Source organism: Arachis ipaensis, chromosome B3, assembly GCF_059453495.1.
Source record: "Arachis ipaensis isolate K30076 ecotype BB chromosome B3, ASM5945349v1, whole genome shotgun sequence".
In the NCBI taxonomy this organism is placed as follows: Eukaryota; Viridiplantae; Streptophyta; class Magnoliopsida; order Fabales; family Fabaceae; genus Arachis; species Arachis ipaensis.
Genome location: NC_142438.1, coordinates 5,089,310 through 5,102,284, shown reverse-complemented (window position 1 = coordinate 5,102,284; position 12,975 = coordinate 5,089,310). Strand labels below are relative to the sequence as shown.

Sequence of the window (12,975 nt, the reverse complement as noted above, 5' to 3'; positions counted from 1 at the left end):
TATATATATCACACAATGAAGTACCACATGAGTAGATATATAGAAATTTAAATTTGTCGAATCATTCATGTTATGATCGTCTATAACCTGGGTCTTCCTGTTCCTTCATCTGACTTATGTTTTTCATGTAATATTTAGACCTAATGACTCCATAAAATTACGTTGCTACTTACGCATAATTCGGATAATGTAAGAGATATCTCTTTTTTTTTTTTGAAAAATTCAATCTTTAAAATTATCACTGCTTAATTTTTAATTTGCCTTTAATCATTAAATAAAATGTGAATAATCCACTCCTTTTTTGCAATAAGTTTAGCTACAGTAATTACTACTCTAACTTTTTTTTTTTTTGAAAGAAAAGCTCAACACTATAAATGGAGCGTAAAGACGTCTGAACAGAAACAACGAAACAAACGAACAAATGAAAACAACCTAGCTAAAAAAAAGATACTCCATTGTCATTTTCGGCATAGCCATCAACAACAAAAGGGGTCTGCACCAATCCACTCTCTATAATTCATAAAGCACATGTTGATTATCTTCTCAATCTTTCTACTTTTATTATGAAAAATTCTGTTGTTCTATTCCAATCATATGTTCCAAATTATAGTATAAAAACACACCATCCAATTGTCCATCTTCTTTTTTATTTCTTGTGAGCGTAACATTATAACACTGTCACACACACAATACACGCCAATTTTATGTTTTTGGAAGCAACAAAATAAAAAGTTGGAAACAAACGAATGAAATGATCTCTAAGAAATTAAATAACATAGTAAAAGAAAGAAAGGAGAGAATAATGATAAATAAATAAATATAAATGCAAAGGTAAGCTTCAACAAGAGGCTAATTTTTTAAAAAAAAATATGTATTTATAATAAATTATCAGTAAAGTTAAAAGTTTTAAGTATCTTGGGTGCATCATACAGTATAATGGAGAGATTGAACAGGATGTAAATCATAGGATCCAAGCAGGTTGGTCAAAATGGCGGAGTGCATATGGTTTTATATGCGACAAAAAAGTACCTTTAAAACTTAAAGGTAAATTCTATCGCACCGCTATAAGACCGGCTATGCTGTATGGTACGGAGTGTTGGGCGGCTAAAGGGGAGCACGAACATAAGCTGAGTGTGGCAGAGATGAAGATGTTGAGATGGATGAGTGGTCATACGCGATTGGATAAAATAAGGAATGGAGATATAATGGAGAGAGTTGGAGTAGCACCCATTGTGGAAAAGATGGTTGAATCGCGTCTCAGGTGGTTTGGACATGTGAGAAGAAGACCGATAGAACATCCAGTCAGGATGGTGGATGAGATGGAAGATGGACAAAAGGCGAAAAGCAGAGGAAGACCTAAAAAGACCATCCATGAGGTGGTCAAACGAGACCTACATGTAAACGGTCTCTCTGTAGACATGATACATGACAGAGCACAATAGCGTCATTTGATTCATGTAGCCGACCCCACTTAGTGGGATAAGGCTTTGTTGTTGTTGTATAATAAATTATCAGTAAGGCTAGCTCAATTTATTTGAACTAATATGCTGATAGAAACTGGTTTAGTAGCAGAAACTAAATTTTGTATTTATAATAAATTTTTAAATAGATTTAATTAATATAATATTAGATAATCTAACAATTAATAATAAATCCGAAACAGATTATATAACTGATTAAATATTTACAAAGTATTATCCTTCCATGACACTTTATAATTCACTTAATAAAAGATAAAAATACAATAGAGGGCAATTATACAACAGAACAACATTTTTGCTTTCATTACTGTCCTCATTTCTCTTTGCTATTCAGTTATATGCTCCAACAACGCCGCCGATCAGCTGAGGTTTCGGATTGTCTTGCATATGTCCCTTTTAAATATTTTTTTTATTATTTTACCACCTTATTTTTATTATTAAATTTGTATTTAATATTATGTGTGATATAAAATTTCAGTTTTAATTTTATTTTTTTACATGTGGTTTTGTTTTTATATAGCTTGCTTATTTTTTTTTCAATAGGATCATTCTCTTATTTTACAATATCTCTCCAATTTTTTATGTATCTCTTCATGTACAAAATATTTATTTGATTTTTTTTATGTTCTTTCTCAACAAATTCATGAAAGTGACAAATTAAAAAAAAAATTTAAAGTTGATTGAAATGAACAAAATATTATTATATTTATGAAAATATGTAAAGGAGATATAGTAACTGGAAATAGACCTGGAACATATTTTTACAAAACTGGTTGGGCAAATTTAAAAATAAAGTTCTTGAAACAGAATGATTTGAGTTATGAGTATAAACAATTTAAAAACAAGTGGGAGACTATGAAAAGAGAGTGGAGACTGTGGACTAAACTAAAAGGAAAAGAAACCGGTCTTGGTTGGGATCCTATTAAAAGACCATACAAACAAGCAAGTGATGATTGGTGAGATGTCAGGTATGTTACATTTTTTTAAAAACTATTTCAGAAATATCAATTTTACTGAGAGAGATTTTTAATTACTATTTTGTTGTCTCATAGGAAAATCCTGATGTGGCAAAATTTAGAGAGCAAAGTCTAAAATATCTTGATGAAATTGAATTTTTTTTTTGAAAATATTGTAGCTACTGGTGTAGGTGCATGGGCACCCTCTCAAGATATAAATAATAGTTATAACGATAGAGATAATGACGAAAATAATGATGATGAGGAAGAAGGTTTAGAGGATGAGTTAAATGATGAATCAACACCTTCTAGTGCAATGAGGCAGAAGAGAAGAATGGTTGGGAGAGGTGATAAAAGATCGGGAGCCTCTCAACTTTCAATTCAACTAGAACGTATAATTAATGTGTTTGAAGAAGAAAAGACATAGAAATAACGTATCAAGTATATCAACTTGTTTAGCTGCTTTCAAACAATTGCCTAGGCTAGAAGTGGGGAGTGATATATTCTTTATAGCTACAAGACTAAAGGCAAAAAAGTCAAATAGAGAGATTTTTATTGGACTAGTCTTACAATTTGATTGGTTGAAGACTCATAGTTTAGCAGATGTGTCTGGTTCTTAAAGTTTTTTTGGCTAGAATGTCTCTCTTTAATATATTTATGTGTTATTCAAAAAATATTTTTTATGATTATGTTTTTCTATTATTTTCTATGGTTGTTTGTTATTTTATATTTAAGATGTGAACTAGTGTTTATTTAAAGATTGTGGTTTTTTGACAGGTGTGATTAGTATTTATTATTTGATATTAGTTTAAAATATTTGTATAACAGGATATCTAACAGCTCAACTGAAAGTTTGTCAATTGAAAGTTTGTCAACCAAAAGTTTAATATCAAACACAAATGTGCCAGATGAAAAATTTAAAAACAAACAAAAGGTCGCAGCCAAATTTAAGAAGAAGACGGTGATTTTAATAACAATTGCAACTTGTGTTGATTATTTTCTAAAGTACGTTGTGAAAAATTCACAAAGGACTTTAAGGTTGACATGAAATAGTTGGGTAAATAAACTTTTAAATGGGTATCCTATTTGTTGCTATCAACAATTTAGTATGAAAAATCATGTGTTCCTTCATCTCTGTAATATTTTACAAAATACTTACAATCTAAGGACAACAAAAGGTATTGAAATTCATGAACAAGTAGGTATAATTTTATATATCATTGGACAACCAGGTTCAATACGTAATATAGAAGAGAGATTCCAACTTTTAGAAAAAATCATTTTTAGACAATTTCATTTTGTATTGGATGCTGTTTGCAAGCTTGCTTAACATATTATTTTTACCAACTGATCCACAATTCACATATACTCCAGTAGAAATGATGAAAGATATTATCTATATTTTGAAAATTGCATTGGTGCAATAAATGGAACTCATATACCTGTTGTTGTTTCTGCCGATAAGAAAATCCCATACATTGGTAGAAGGGAGATCACAACTACAAATATGATGGCAATATATGATTTTAACATGTATTTTATATTTGTATGGGAAGGTTGGGAGAGATCTGTACACGATACTAAAATTTCAATCAAGTTGTGCGTAAATTAAGTCTTCATTTTCCTCTTTTTTTTCTAAAGGTTAGCATATTTGAGACTACTATTATGTATATTAGATTAAACTCTATTTTTATTAATTGATTTTATGGTGCACTAAATTTTTTTTAGGCAAATACTACTTGGTAGATTCTGGCTATCTATGTCTTATGGATTTTTTAAGTCCTTATAAAAGTCACAGATGTTGTAAAATAACTAAATAAATAAGAAAGAGGTAACACATGTAAAATATGGAAATATAATTAGATAACACTAGTAGTAATATTTACTAGAATTACTATATCAATATAATAGATATAATTAATATTAATATGTTTAATATATAAGAGAGAGAATAATAAGAGAGAGAGAGTGAAGAATATTTGATATTCTTATTGTTATTATTGTGTCTTTCGTCAGAGGCAAAGCCTCTATTTATATACATACACAAGATTACTTTGTCAAACCTTATTAAATGTAGTTTCTCTTGAAAAATGATTCCTTCATTCTTGAGAAGGTTAGTCCACTCAAGACATACGTGGTCATCCACATCTTCACAACAAGAGATACCATCTTTCGCACTTTATATTAGGTCCAAAAGCAAGAGGAAGAAATAAAGTATTCAACTACTATCATTCTAGCCTTAGATGTATAATTGAACGCGTATTTGGATGTTGCAAAGCAAGATGAAAAATCTTAGGTGCCATGCTATTATTTTTCCTTGGACACACAAGTTAGAATCATTGGCGTTTGTATGACTTTATACAATTTTATTCGACGGAATGACACAAGTGATGAACAGTTTAAAGAATTTCATGAAAATTTTGATCTTCTCGGTGAAGGTGAAGTAGAAGAAACAGTTTCTAATGATATTATGTGGGAAGAATCGAATGTTGAAAGCGTTAGAAAAATGAAACTAATAAAAGAGCAAATAAAGAATCAATTGTCTAACCGATTGTAATCTTAGTGATTAGGTTATGTAAAATCAACATTCAATATTGAAAGGTATTTGTTATCATTGTTATTTTAAGGGATAAGTACTTTTTTCGTCCCCAAGGTCTGGGGTCAAAATCAAAATCGTCCCCGACCTTTTTTTTATATTAAAATCATCATCAACGTTACAAAACGTTATAAAATCGTCATTTTCTATTTTTTTGACTAAATTACCCTTAACTATTAATAAAAATTAAAAATAATATTAAAAAAATAAAACCCCACCCACCCACACCCATCATCATCTCTTCGTCTCCCCCTCCCCCCCAAAATTTCCCTTCCTCCTATACCCACCCCCAAATCACATCCCATCCCATCCCATCCCATCATCATCATCAGTTCCCACTCCCTCACCCCCCTCATCGTAACCCCCTCACTCCATCACCCCCTCACTGCCACCGCCCCTGCATCCAACCCGCCGCCGCCCCGCGTCCAACCCGCCGCCGCCTCTGCTTTTCTGTTTTTGCTTTCTGCTTCTACTTCTGTTTCTATTTTTGTTTTTGTTGTTGCTTTACCATTGTTGATTCACCCTTCAGAATTATTGTTGTTAATTTATTATTGGTGATTCTGATTATTATTGTTAATTTATTATCAATGGCAATGACTCTGTTAGTTAATTTGATTGACTGATTTTTGAAGAAGGGAGTAAGAGGTTTGATGATGAAGAAGGGAATTGGAAGTTACTGGATTAGTGGTGATGAAGAAGGGGATGAGGGGGTGAGGGGTGGGGGGGAGTTGGGGGGGGAGGGGGTTACGGTGGTGAGGGAGTTTTGGGGGGGGGGGGTGGGTTAGGTTTTGTTTTAATTTTTTAATTATTTTTATTATTTAATAAGGGTAATTTAGTAAAAAAAATAAAATTGAAGTAGAAAAGGATGATTTTATATCGTTTTGTAACGTTGAGAATGATTTTAATAAAAAAAAAAGGTTGGGGACGATTTTGATTTTGACCCCAGACCTTGGGGACGAAAAAAGTACTTATCCCTTATTTTAATATCCATTCTCTTGTGTAAAAAAATTGTATTTTTTGAGTCATTTATTTAAACGCTACAACTTTAAAATAAGTACTTCTATAACTAAAAATCCAAATACAAAATAACTTATTCATAAGATGCTATTAATAAAAGTTCTTATATTTTTAGCTCTTTTTCAAAAGAATTTATTTAAAAAGTTTATCCAAACTGGACCTAAGAGCATCATCAATGCTATATCAAATTTTAGTTTTACTTTGGATTCTACAAGATGATACATAAATATTTGTAGAATCATATATGATAAATAATGATTTGAAATTAAAAGTAAAATTTGCTCCTCCAATGTTTAAATCTTAGTTTAGTTAAAATTTTATATTATTTTTAATTATTTCATTAATATAATTATATGAGTGGCAAAATTTTATTGATTCTCTATCAAAGTAATATCATATCTCTAAAGTGATACCGGTTTTATTTCATCAATTAACTCTAATGTAAATTTTAACTCTAAATCAATTCATTTTTTAAAAATATCAAAAATAATACTCTAAAAATACCCTATTAGAGATACTCTAAAAGCCTAAAACCAAAAACACAGATACCCACGTCAATAAAATTCTAGAACAGCAAGGCTACGTCACTACGTGGCTTTGACGCTTATTATTTTTCCTGTGTTAGAGAGGAATGTGTATCACAAAATGATGTGATAAGAGAAGTGATTTATATTGGTGTGGACTACATAAATCGGTGCTTCCAATTTTTTTTGTATTGTTTAGCTTTTTTAACAAATTTTAGTATAGGGAGACAATAAATTATACTGTCCAATTTGATTAATATCAATTAAAAAAAGAAAAAGTATAGGGAAACAATAATTTTAGTGTATAATATATACAATAGATTAAAATAGAAAAGTAAAATTAAAATTAAAAAGCAGATCATTGATTAATTATTTAATTTTAAATTTTTAAATTTAAAAAATTAGGATTAGCATTTAAATTTATTCACATTACGATTATTCCTAAAATCATCGTAACCTCCCATACACATCTAGCCTCCACCTTCGCCGGTCAGCCCAAAGCCACCTTCTCATCCAAACTCCTCCAACAATCATCGAAATATCTGAGAAGTATCCGTCCGTCCACAACTCCCGATTGAGGGGGACAGCACCGGTGTCGACTAGAAGAGGGAGAAAATACCCCAGAACCACCAAGATCAAAGCGTAAAAGAGAGCTTTAGGAAGAGTTTTCTTTGAATTTTTCACTTCTCTGGCAAGAGTACTTCTGGACTCCCAATAATTAAGGTTCTAAAATAGACTGTTCAAATACAAATTCCAATCAATATCATCCACATTTGCCGCATACCATCTCGAGGATTTCAAGTCAGGAATGACCAGTAATTCCATAAAAACAAATGGAAGGAGTGAGAAAATTCCCAAGAACACGGCAACCCAACCAACAATGGCTTTAGGAGTATCATTTTAGTAGGTATGGGAATGGTTATTTTAATTTTATGTGGATGATTATTTTAATTGGATTGGGTTTAATTATATATAATTAAAATATGTTGGATGCTCAATTTATTAAGTATGCGAATGATTATTTTTATCTTTAAGTGGATGGTTATTTTCACTATGGGTGAGTGACGCCGGTGACGGCATGTGACAAGCCAAGCAGCGACGGTGAGGTGAGATGATTATTGATGAATGTGGGATGATAGCCGGTTGGAAAAGAAGAGGGTATTGGAGTGAAATGCTTTGATAAATTAGGGTTTGAGATTGTTATTTTTTTGAAATAACTAATTGGGTTTTTTTATTTAAGTTGATGGCCAGTAAGGGAGCTTCTAACGCCGTAGAGATGGGATGATTGATGAGGATGGGTAACAGACAGTTTCGGAAGGGAGAGAGAGAAGATGGTGTTTGGATAAATTCTTTTGTAAATTAGAATTGGGATGGTTAATTTTTTGAAATAACTCTTTGATTTTTTTTCCTTGTATTGGGCCTAATTCAAAATTCATTGTACACATTGTCAAGATTCTTCGTTGTCTCCCTAGCGGAATTCGAGTATAAAAATATAACACGCCAAGAAGTTGGATTTTGGTGCAAAACTAAAAATTTTTCTGCAGTCAGGAGTTGAAGCCAGAAATTCTCATCATTGAATTTGCCTGAGTGCTACTGTGAATGGTGGAATTGTTGTCTATTTATCTAAAAAATGTTATTTTTATTATCTTAATTTTTTGTTGATGTTTTGATAGCCAAGTTCTAGTATTTGTTATATCATAATATTTTTCTTCAATTCTAAAAATGAGTTTTTTATTGAAGTAAAATATTTTTCTTCAGTTTTATGTTTATATCAAATTAAATGTAAAAATATATTAAAGATTATTAGTGATAATAAAGTTTATTTGATAATAATTTTTTAGAGTAAGGTCAAAATTAATAATGTAATGGGAATAATGAACCATTATTGTTAACAATGAATAAATTCATTCGTGTTTCGTACAAATGAGTATAAAAAATATAACAGGATTTTGGTGAGAAACTAAAAATTTTTCCGCAATCGAGAGTTGAACCCAGAAATTCTCATCATTGAATTTGCCTGAATGCTACTACGGATGGTGGAATTGTTGTCATTCTTCCACCGCCAGGAGTTGAATCCAAAAATTCTCATCATTGAATTTGCTTGAGTGCTAGTGCAGATGGTGGAATTGTTGTGTATTTATCTAACAATTATTATTTTTATTATCTTAATTTTTTATTGATGTTTTAATAGATAAGTTCTAGTATTTGTTATATTATGATATATTTTTTTCAATTCTAAAAGTGAGTTTTTTATTGAAGTAAAATATTTTTCTTCAGTTTTATGTTTATATCAAATTAAATATAAAAATATATTAAAGATTATTAGTGATAATAAACTTTATTTGATAATAATTTAATAGAGTAAGGTCAAAATTAATATTGCAAATGAGAATAACAAACCATTATTGTTAACAATGAATAAATTCGTCCGTACTTCATACAAATGAGTATAAAAATATAACATGCCAAAAAGTTAGATTTTGATGCGAAACTAAAAATTTTTCCGCAGTCAAGAGTTGAACTCAGAAATTCTCATCATTGAATTTGCGTGAGTGCTACTGCAGATGGTGGAATTGTTGTATATTTGTCTAAAAATTATTATTTCTATTATCTTAATTTTTGGTTGATGTTTTGATAGCCAAAATCTAGTATTTGTTATATCATAATATTTTTCTTCAATTTTAAAAATGAGTTTTTTATTGAAGTAAAATATTTTTCTTCAGTTTTATGTTTATATCAAATTAAATGTAAAAATATATTAAAGATTATTAGTAATAATAAACTTTATTTGATAATAATTTTTTAGAGTAATGTCAAAATTAATAATGTAATGGAAACAACGAACCATTATTGTTAACAATAAATAAATTTGTTCGTGCTTTGTACAATGTGTATGAAAAATATAACAGACAGTTAGATTTTGATGCGAAACTAAAAATTTTTCATTTGGTTGAGTACTAATGCGGATGGTGAAATTGTTATGTATTTATCTAACAATTATTATTTTTATTATCATAATTTTTTGTTGATATTTTAATAAACAAGTTCTAGTATTTGTTATATTATGATATTTTTCTTCAATTCTAAAAGTGAGTTTTTTATTGAAGTAAAATATTTTTCTTCAGTTTTATGTTTATATCAAATTAAATGTAAAAATATATTAAAGATTATTAGTGATAATAAACTTTATTTGATAATAATTTAATAGAGTAAGGTCAAAATTAATATTGTAATGGAAATAACAAACCATTATTGTTAACAATGAATAAATTTGTCCTTGCTTCATTCTTCATACAAATGAGTATAAAAGAAAAAGTATGAGGAGACAATAATTTTAAGAAAAACACCCAATCTTTCAATAACAATATATTACACATATTTAATCAATATAAAAAAATTAACCAAGAGAGAATAGTGATAAATAAAGAAATAAATAAAATGCAAAAGTAAGCTTCAACTAAACTTGGAATATTAAAAGGTTAAAATAAATAAATAAATAGTAAATAACTAATATAGATGTCATATATAATTAAATATTCAAATACTTTGACAAAGTACAATAAAATTACAATGGATGATTGTTGAATCACAATTCAAGAGGAGTAAAGCATGTATCTAATTCTTCTTTTGAACTCTACGAAGAGTTTATGAAGCTTCTGCCAGCATCTGAATTCAACTCTTCATAGACCTAATAAAATGAACCATAAAAGATTAATAATAATAGAAACCAAAATGAATTTTCATTAAAAAAAAGGCACTAACAAAGAGAACATATTTTTACTGTTTTATTTTCTCTGAAACTTCATTTAAGAGATTGTATAATTTTCTATCTATATTTGTTGCAAAACATGCATTAAAATAATTTTCTAAAGTCACTATAGACATGGTTCACAGAGTTATTTTCTGAATCTATAAAAGAGAATTATAAAGAAGACCTTTGTGAGAACAAAATTATTAGGTTTCTAACATGTTTCGCCAACTCCTACGAAGTATATACATATGAAATACAAGCTTAAATGAAATTGTACGTACCAGTTTCTTGTGAACTTGTTGGAAAGCCTTGCAAAATCTCTCGGCCTCTTCTGGACCAACCTGTTTCAAATTTTAGAACCGAAATGCTGAGTCTCAATCTAAGTTTTCTTGAGAACTTGTTTAACAATCATTGGAAAATGACATAAACAATATTGTAGATGAAACACTCATTCTCCTCAACCTCTTTTCTCTATAACTTCTAACTTCTAGTCTTTTTGCATGTAAACGTTTATGTTTTGAACCCTCAAACAGGTTTATAAAAGAAAAGAGAATGCTGAAAACTGAATATAGGTCACGCATAGAAATGTTGATTAGAATGTTTCTCTACTACTACAACAACAAAAGCCTTATCACATTAGGTTAGAAACGCGTTCTCTCCTCCCTCTACAAAATCGATAAAAATAAAGCCAATCAAAAAATGAAATTTTCAATTGAGGAAGGAAAACAAGTATACTAGCTCACGGTTGCTACGCAAGGCCTCGGCTTATTCAAAACTCAGCTCACAAATGCCCACTTAGAAGTTTGTATAACCAGCTTCAAACTTGAGAGAGTGTTTTTGTATGTATTGAAAAGTGAGGAAGGATTTAAATCACGGCTCAAAAGAAAGTCCTCAATAAAAATGGATTACATTATTACCTTCTTAGCAGCCTCTGACTTTAGCTTGCTCCAAAATGAATCTGTAGGTTTAAAGAATTCACATAAGCACGACAAAAATTTCAAAAGCATAACGCAGTAGATTGTTATAATTTACAAGTTACTACAGAAACAATTCAATGAACTTTGATGCTCATTCTGGACAGTTAAAGTTGACCAAAGTATTGCAAAGATAATAGAGAGGTTAAATTTGTTCAATAACAAAGGTTATATGTGATACTCACGTGGGTTATTTCCTTGGTTCTCGAAATTTATATCTCTTTCATTCCATGCATCTTGCCATTCCCTATACTGCAGCGACAAATAAGTTAGCAGCCATGCCATACATGTTCAGAAAAGAAGTCAACAATGCACACAGCAGCTCCAGCACTACTACCTCATCCTTTGCAGATCCAGAAGCTTGTCTGGACGACCGCCTAGATGATGTTTGTTCGGCCTGAAATTTAACAGGTTTCAATTTGTTAGCCGAATACATTCTCAAATATAGAATGAGCTTAGCAAATTGTATATTTAAGCTATAATATCCAAATTTGGGTTCTAGGCCATCGAGTTCCTCGGTATACTTTGGGAATAAGTACTTCAACATCATGAAATAATTATATGCTAACCATCAAATATGTAAAAAGATTTTAAGGAAGATGAAAAAAAACAACCCAAGTAACTGATTCTAAATACTGCCAAAGTGCCAATGTCTCACTCTCACATATAACATAATGGAATGGAGAAAACAATGGTGATTTTCCAATGTCAGCATCTGATACAAATCAAAGTGAAATCAGATAACAACATAACATTAACCGTTTTGTAATGCAACTGCCTGGACAAATCCTCCTAGCATCAGCTGGTTGATCTCCATGATCCAGACGGATCAGAAAGGAGGATTTACTTCTAGGTCAAGCAGAAAGTTGCCGGAAAGGGAACACCAAACACGATACATGTAAATTCTCCACTCATCAACCTCAGGTATATAGAGCCTCTACTCTAGTGTCTAGTTGAACTTCAAAGTTCAAAGTGGCTGCATTGTTATCTCATTAAATCTCTTTTGCATGAACTAATATTGAATTCCCCCTCTTAACCCCGGTAAATATGTCATGTTTCTTATAATAATCAAATCACTCAATTCATGTTTAGGACCTTCTTAAGATCTCACCCTACACCCCCACCTATTCTTTGTGGTACAACCATCTTTTACCAAAACAGAGAACAAAAAATGAAAACCATAGCATCCGCCTCAAATTTCCACACTAGTCACACACTACGAATACTTCAAATTCCAAAACTCTCTTAAAAACCTAAGTAAAAGGCAAAACGGCATATTACTGCATTAGATAGAAGCAGCAAGCAAAAAATCGAAAATCACGAAATGGCTCACCGGAAAATCGAATCATTAAGCTAAAAGCGAAGTGAGATTGATATGCAGCGCAACATGGATTAAAAAAAAAAAACAAAGAGACGGAGACATTACAAAAGCATAAACCCTAAAAATGCATGTAAAAAAGAATCACAGGAGGGGAGAGAGAAAGAGAGAGTGTACACAGTAATCGCGAGAACGAACAACGGGGAAGAGTTGGAGAAGGCGTTGAAATTCAGCTTCGTCCATTGTTGAACACTGTTGAGTTGAGTGTGACGAAACTGTGAATCCTTTCAAGTCTGAAGGAGGAAGAGACGCACAGTAGAAGAAGCTCAGTCAAAATATTATGACTAACTCAGATTAA

At 30.6% G+C, this 12,975-nt stretch overlaps 1 protein-coding gene across 1 annotated transcript; it reads right to left on the bottom strand.

The window, feature by feature from the left end:
• Nucleotides 1-10,067: 10,067 nt before the first annotated feature.
• On the bottom strand, nucleotides 10,068-12,973 carry LOC107629068 (octanoyltransferase). Its single transcript, XM_016331758.3, has 6 exons — nucleotides 12,795-12,973; nucleotides 11,637-11,696; nucleotides 11,485-11,551; nucleotides 11,243-11,283; nucleotides 10,607-10,666; nucleotides 10,068-10,262 (listed from the first exon to the last, which is right to left on the bottom strand). The coding sequence occupies exons 1-6, from the start codon at nucleotides 12,858-12,860 to the stop codon at nucleotides 10,209-10,211; spliced, it is 348 nt and encodes a 115-aa protein (XP_016187244.1). The 5' UTR covers nucleotides 12,861-12,973; the 3' UTR covers nucleotides 10,068-10,208.
• Between the last annotated feature and the right edge of the window lie 2 nt (nucleotides 12,974-12,975).

What these genes read in the sequence shown, in the direction of transcription:
- LOC107629068 (XM_016331758.3), bottom strand. Translation starts at nt 12,860, where the DNA reads ATGGACGAAGCTGAATTTCAACGCCTTCTCCAACTCTTCCCCGTTGTT. An exon ending in CTGGATCTGCAAAGGATGAG is followed by an intron (nt 11,552 to 11,636) that starts GTAGTAGTGCTG and finishes TTGTCGCTGCAG; the next exon opens with TATAGGGAATGGCAAGATGC. An exon ending in GAACCAAGGAAATAACCCAC is followed by an intron (nt 11,284 to 11,484) that starts GTGAGTATCACA and finishes TTAAACCTACAG; the next exon opens with ATTCATTTTGGAGCAAGCTA.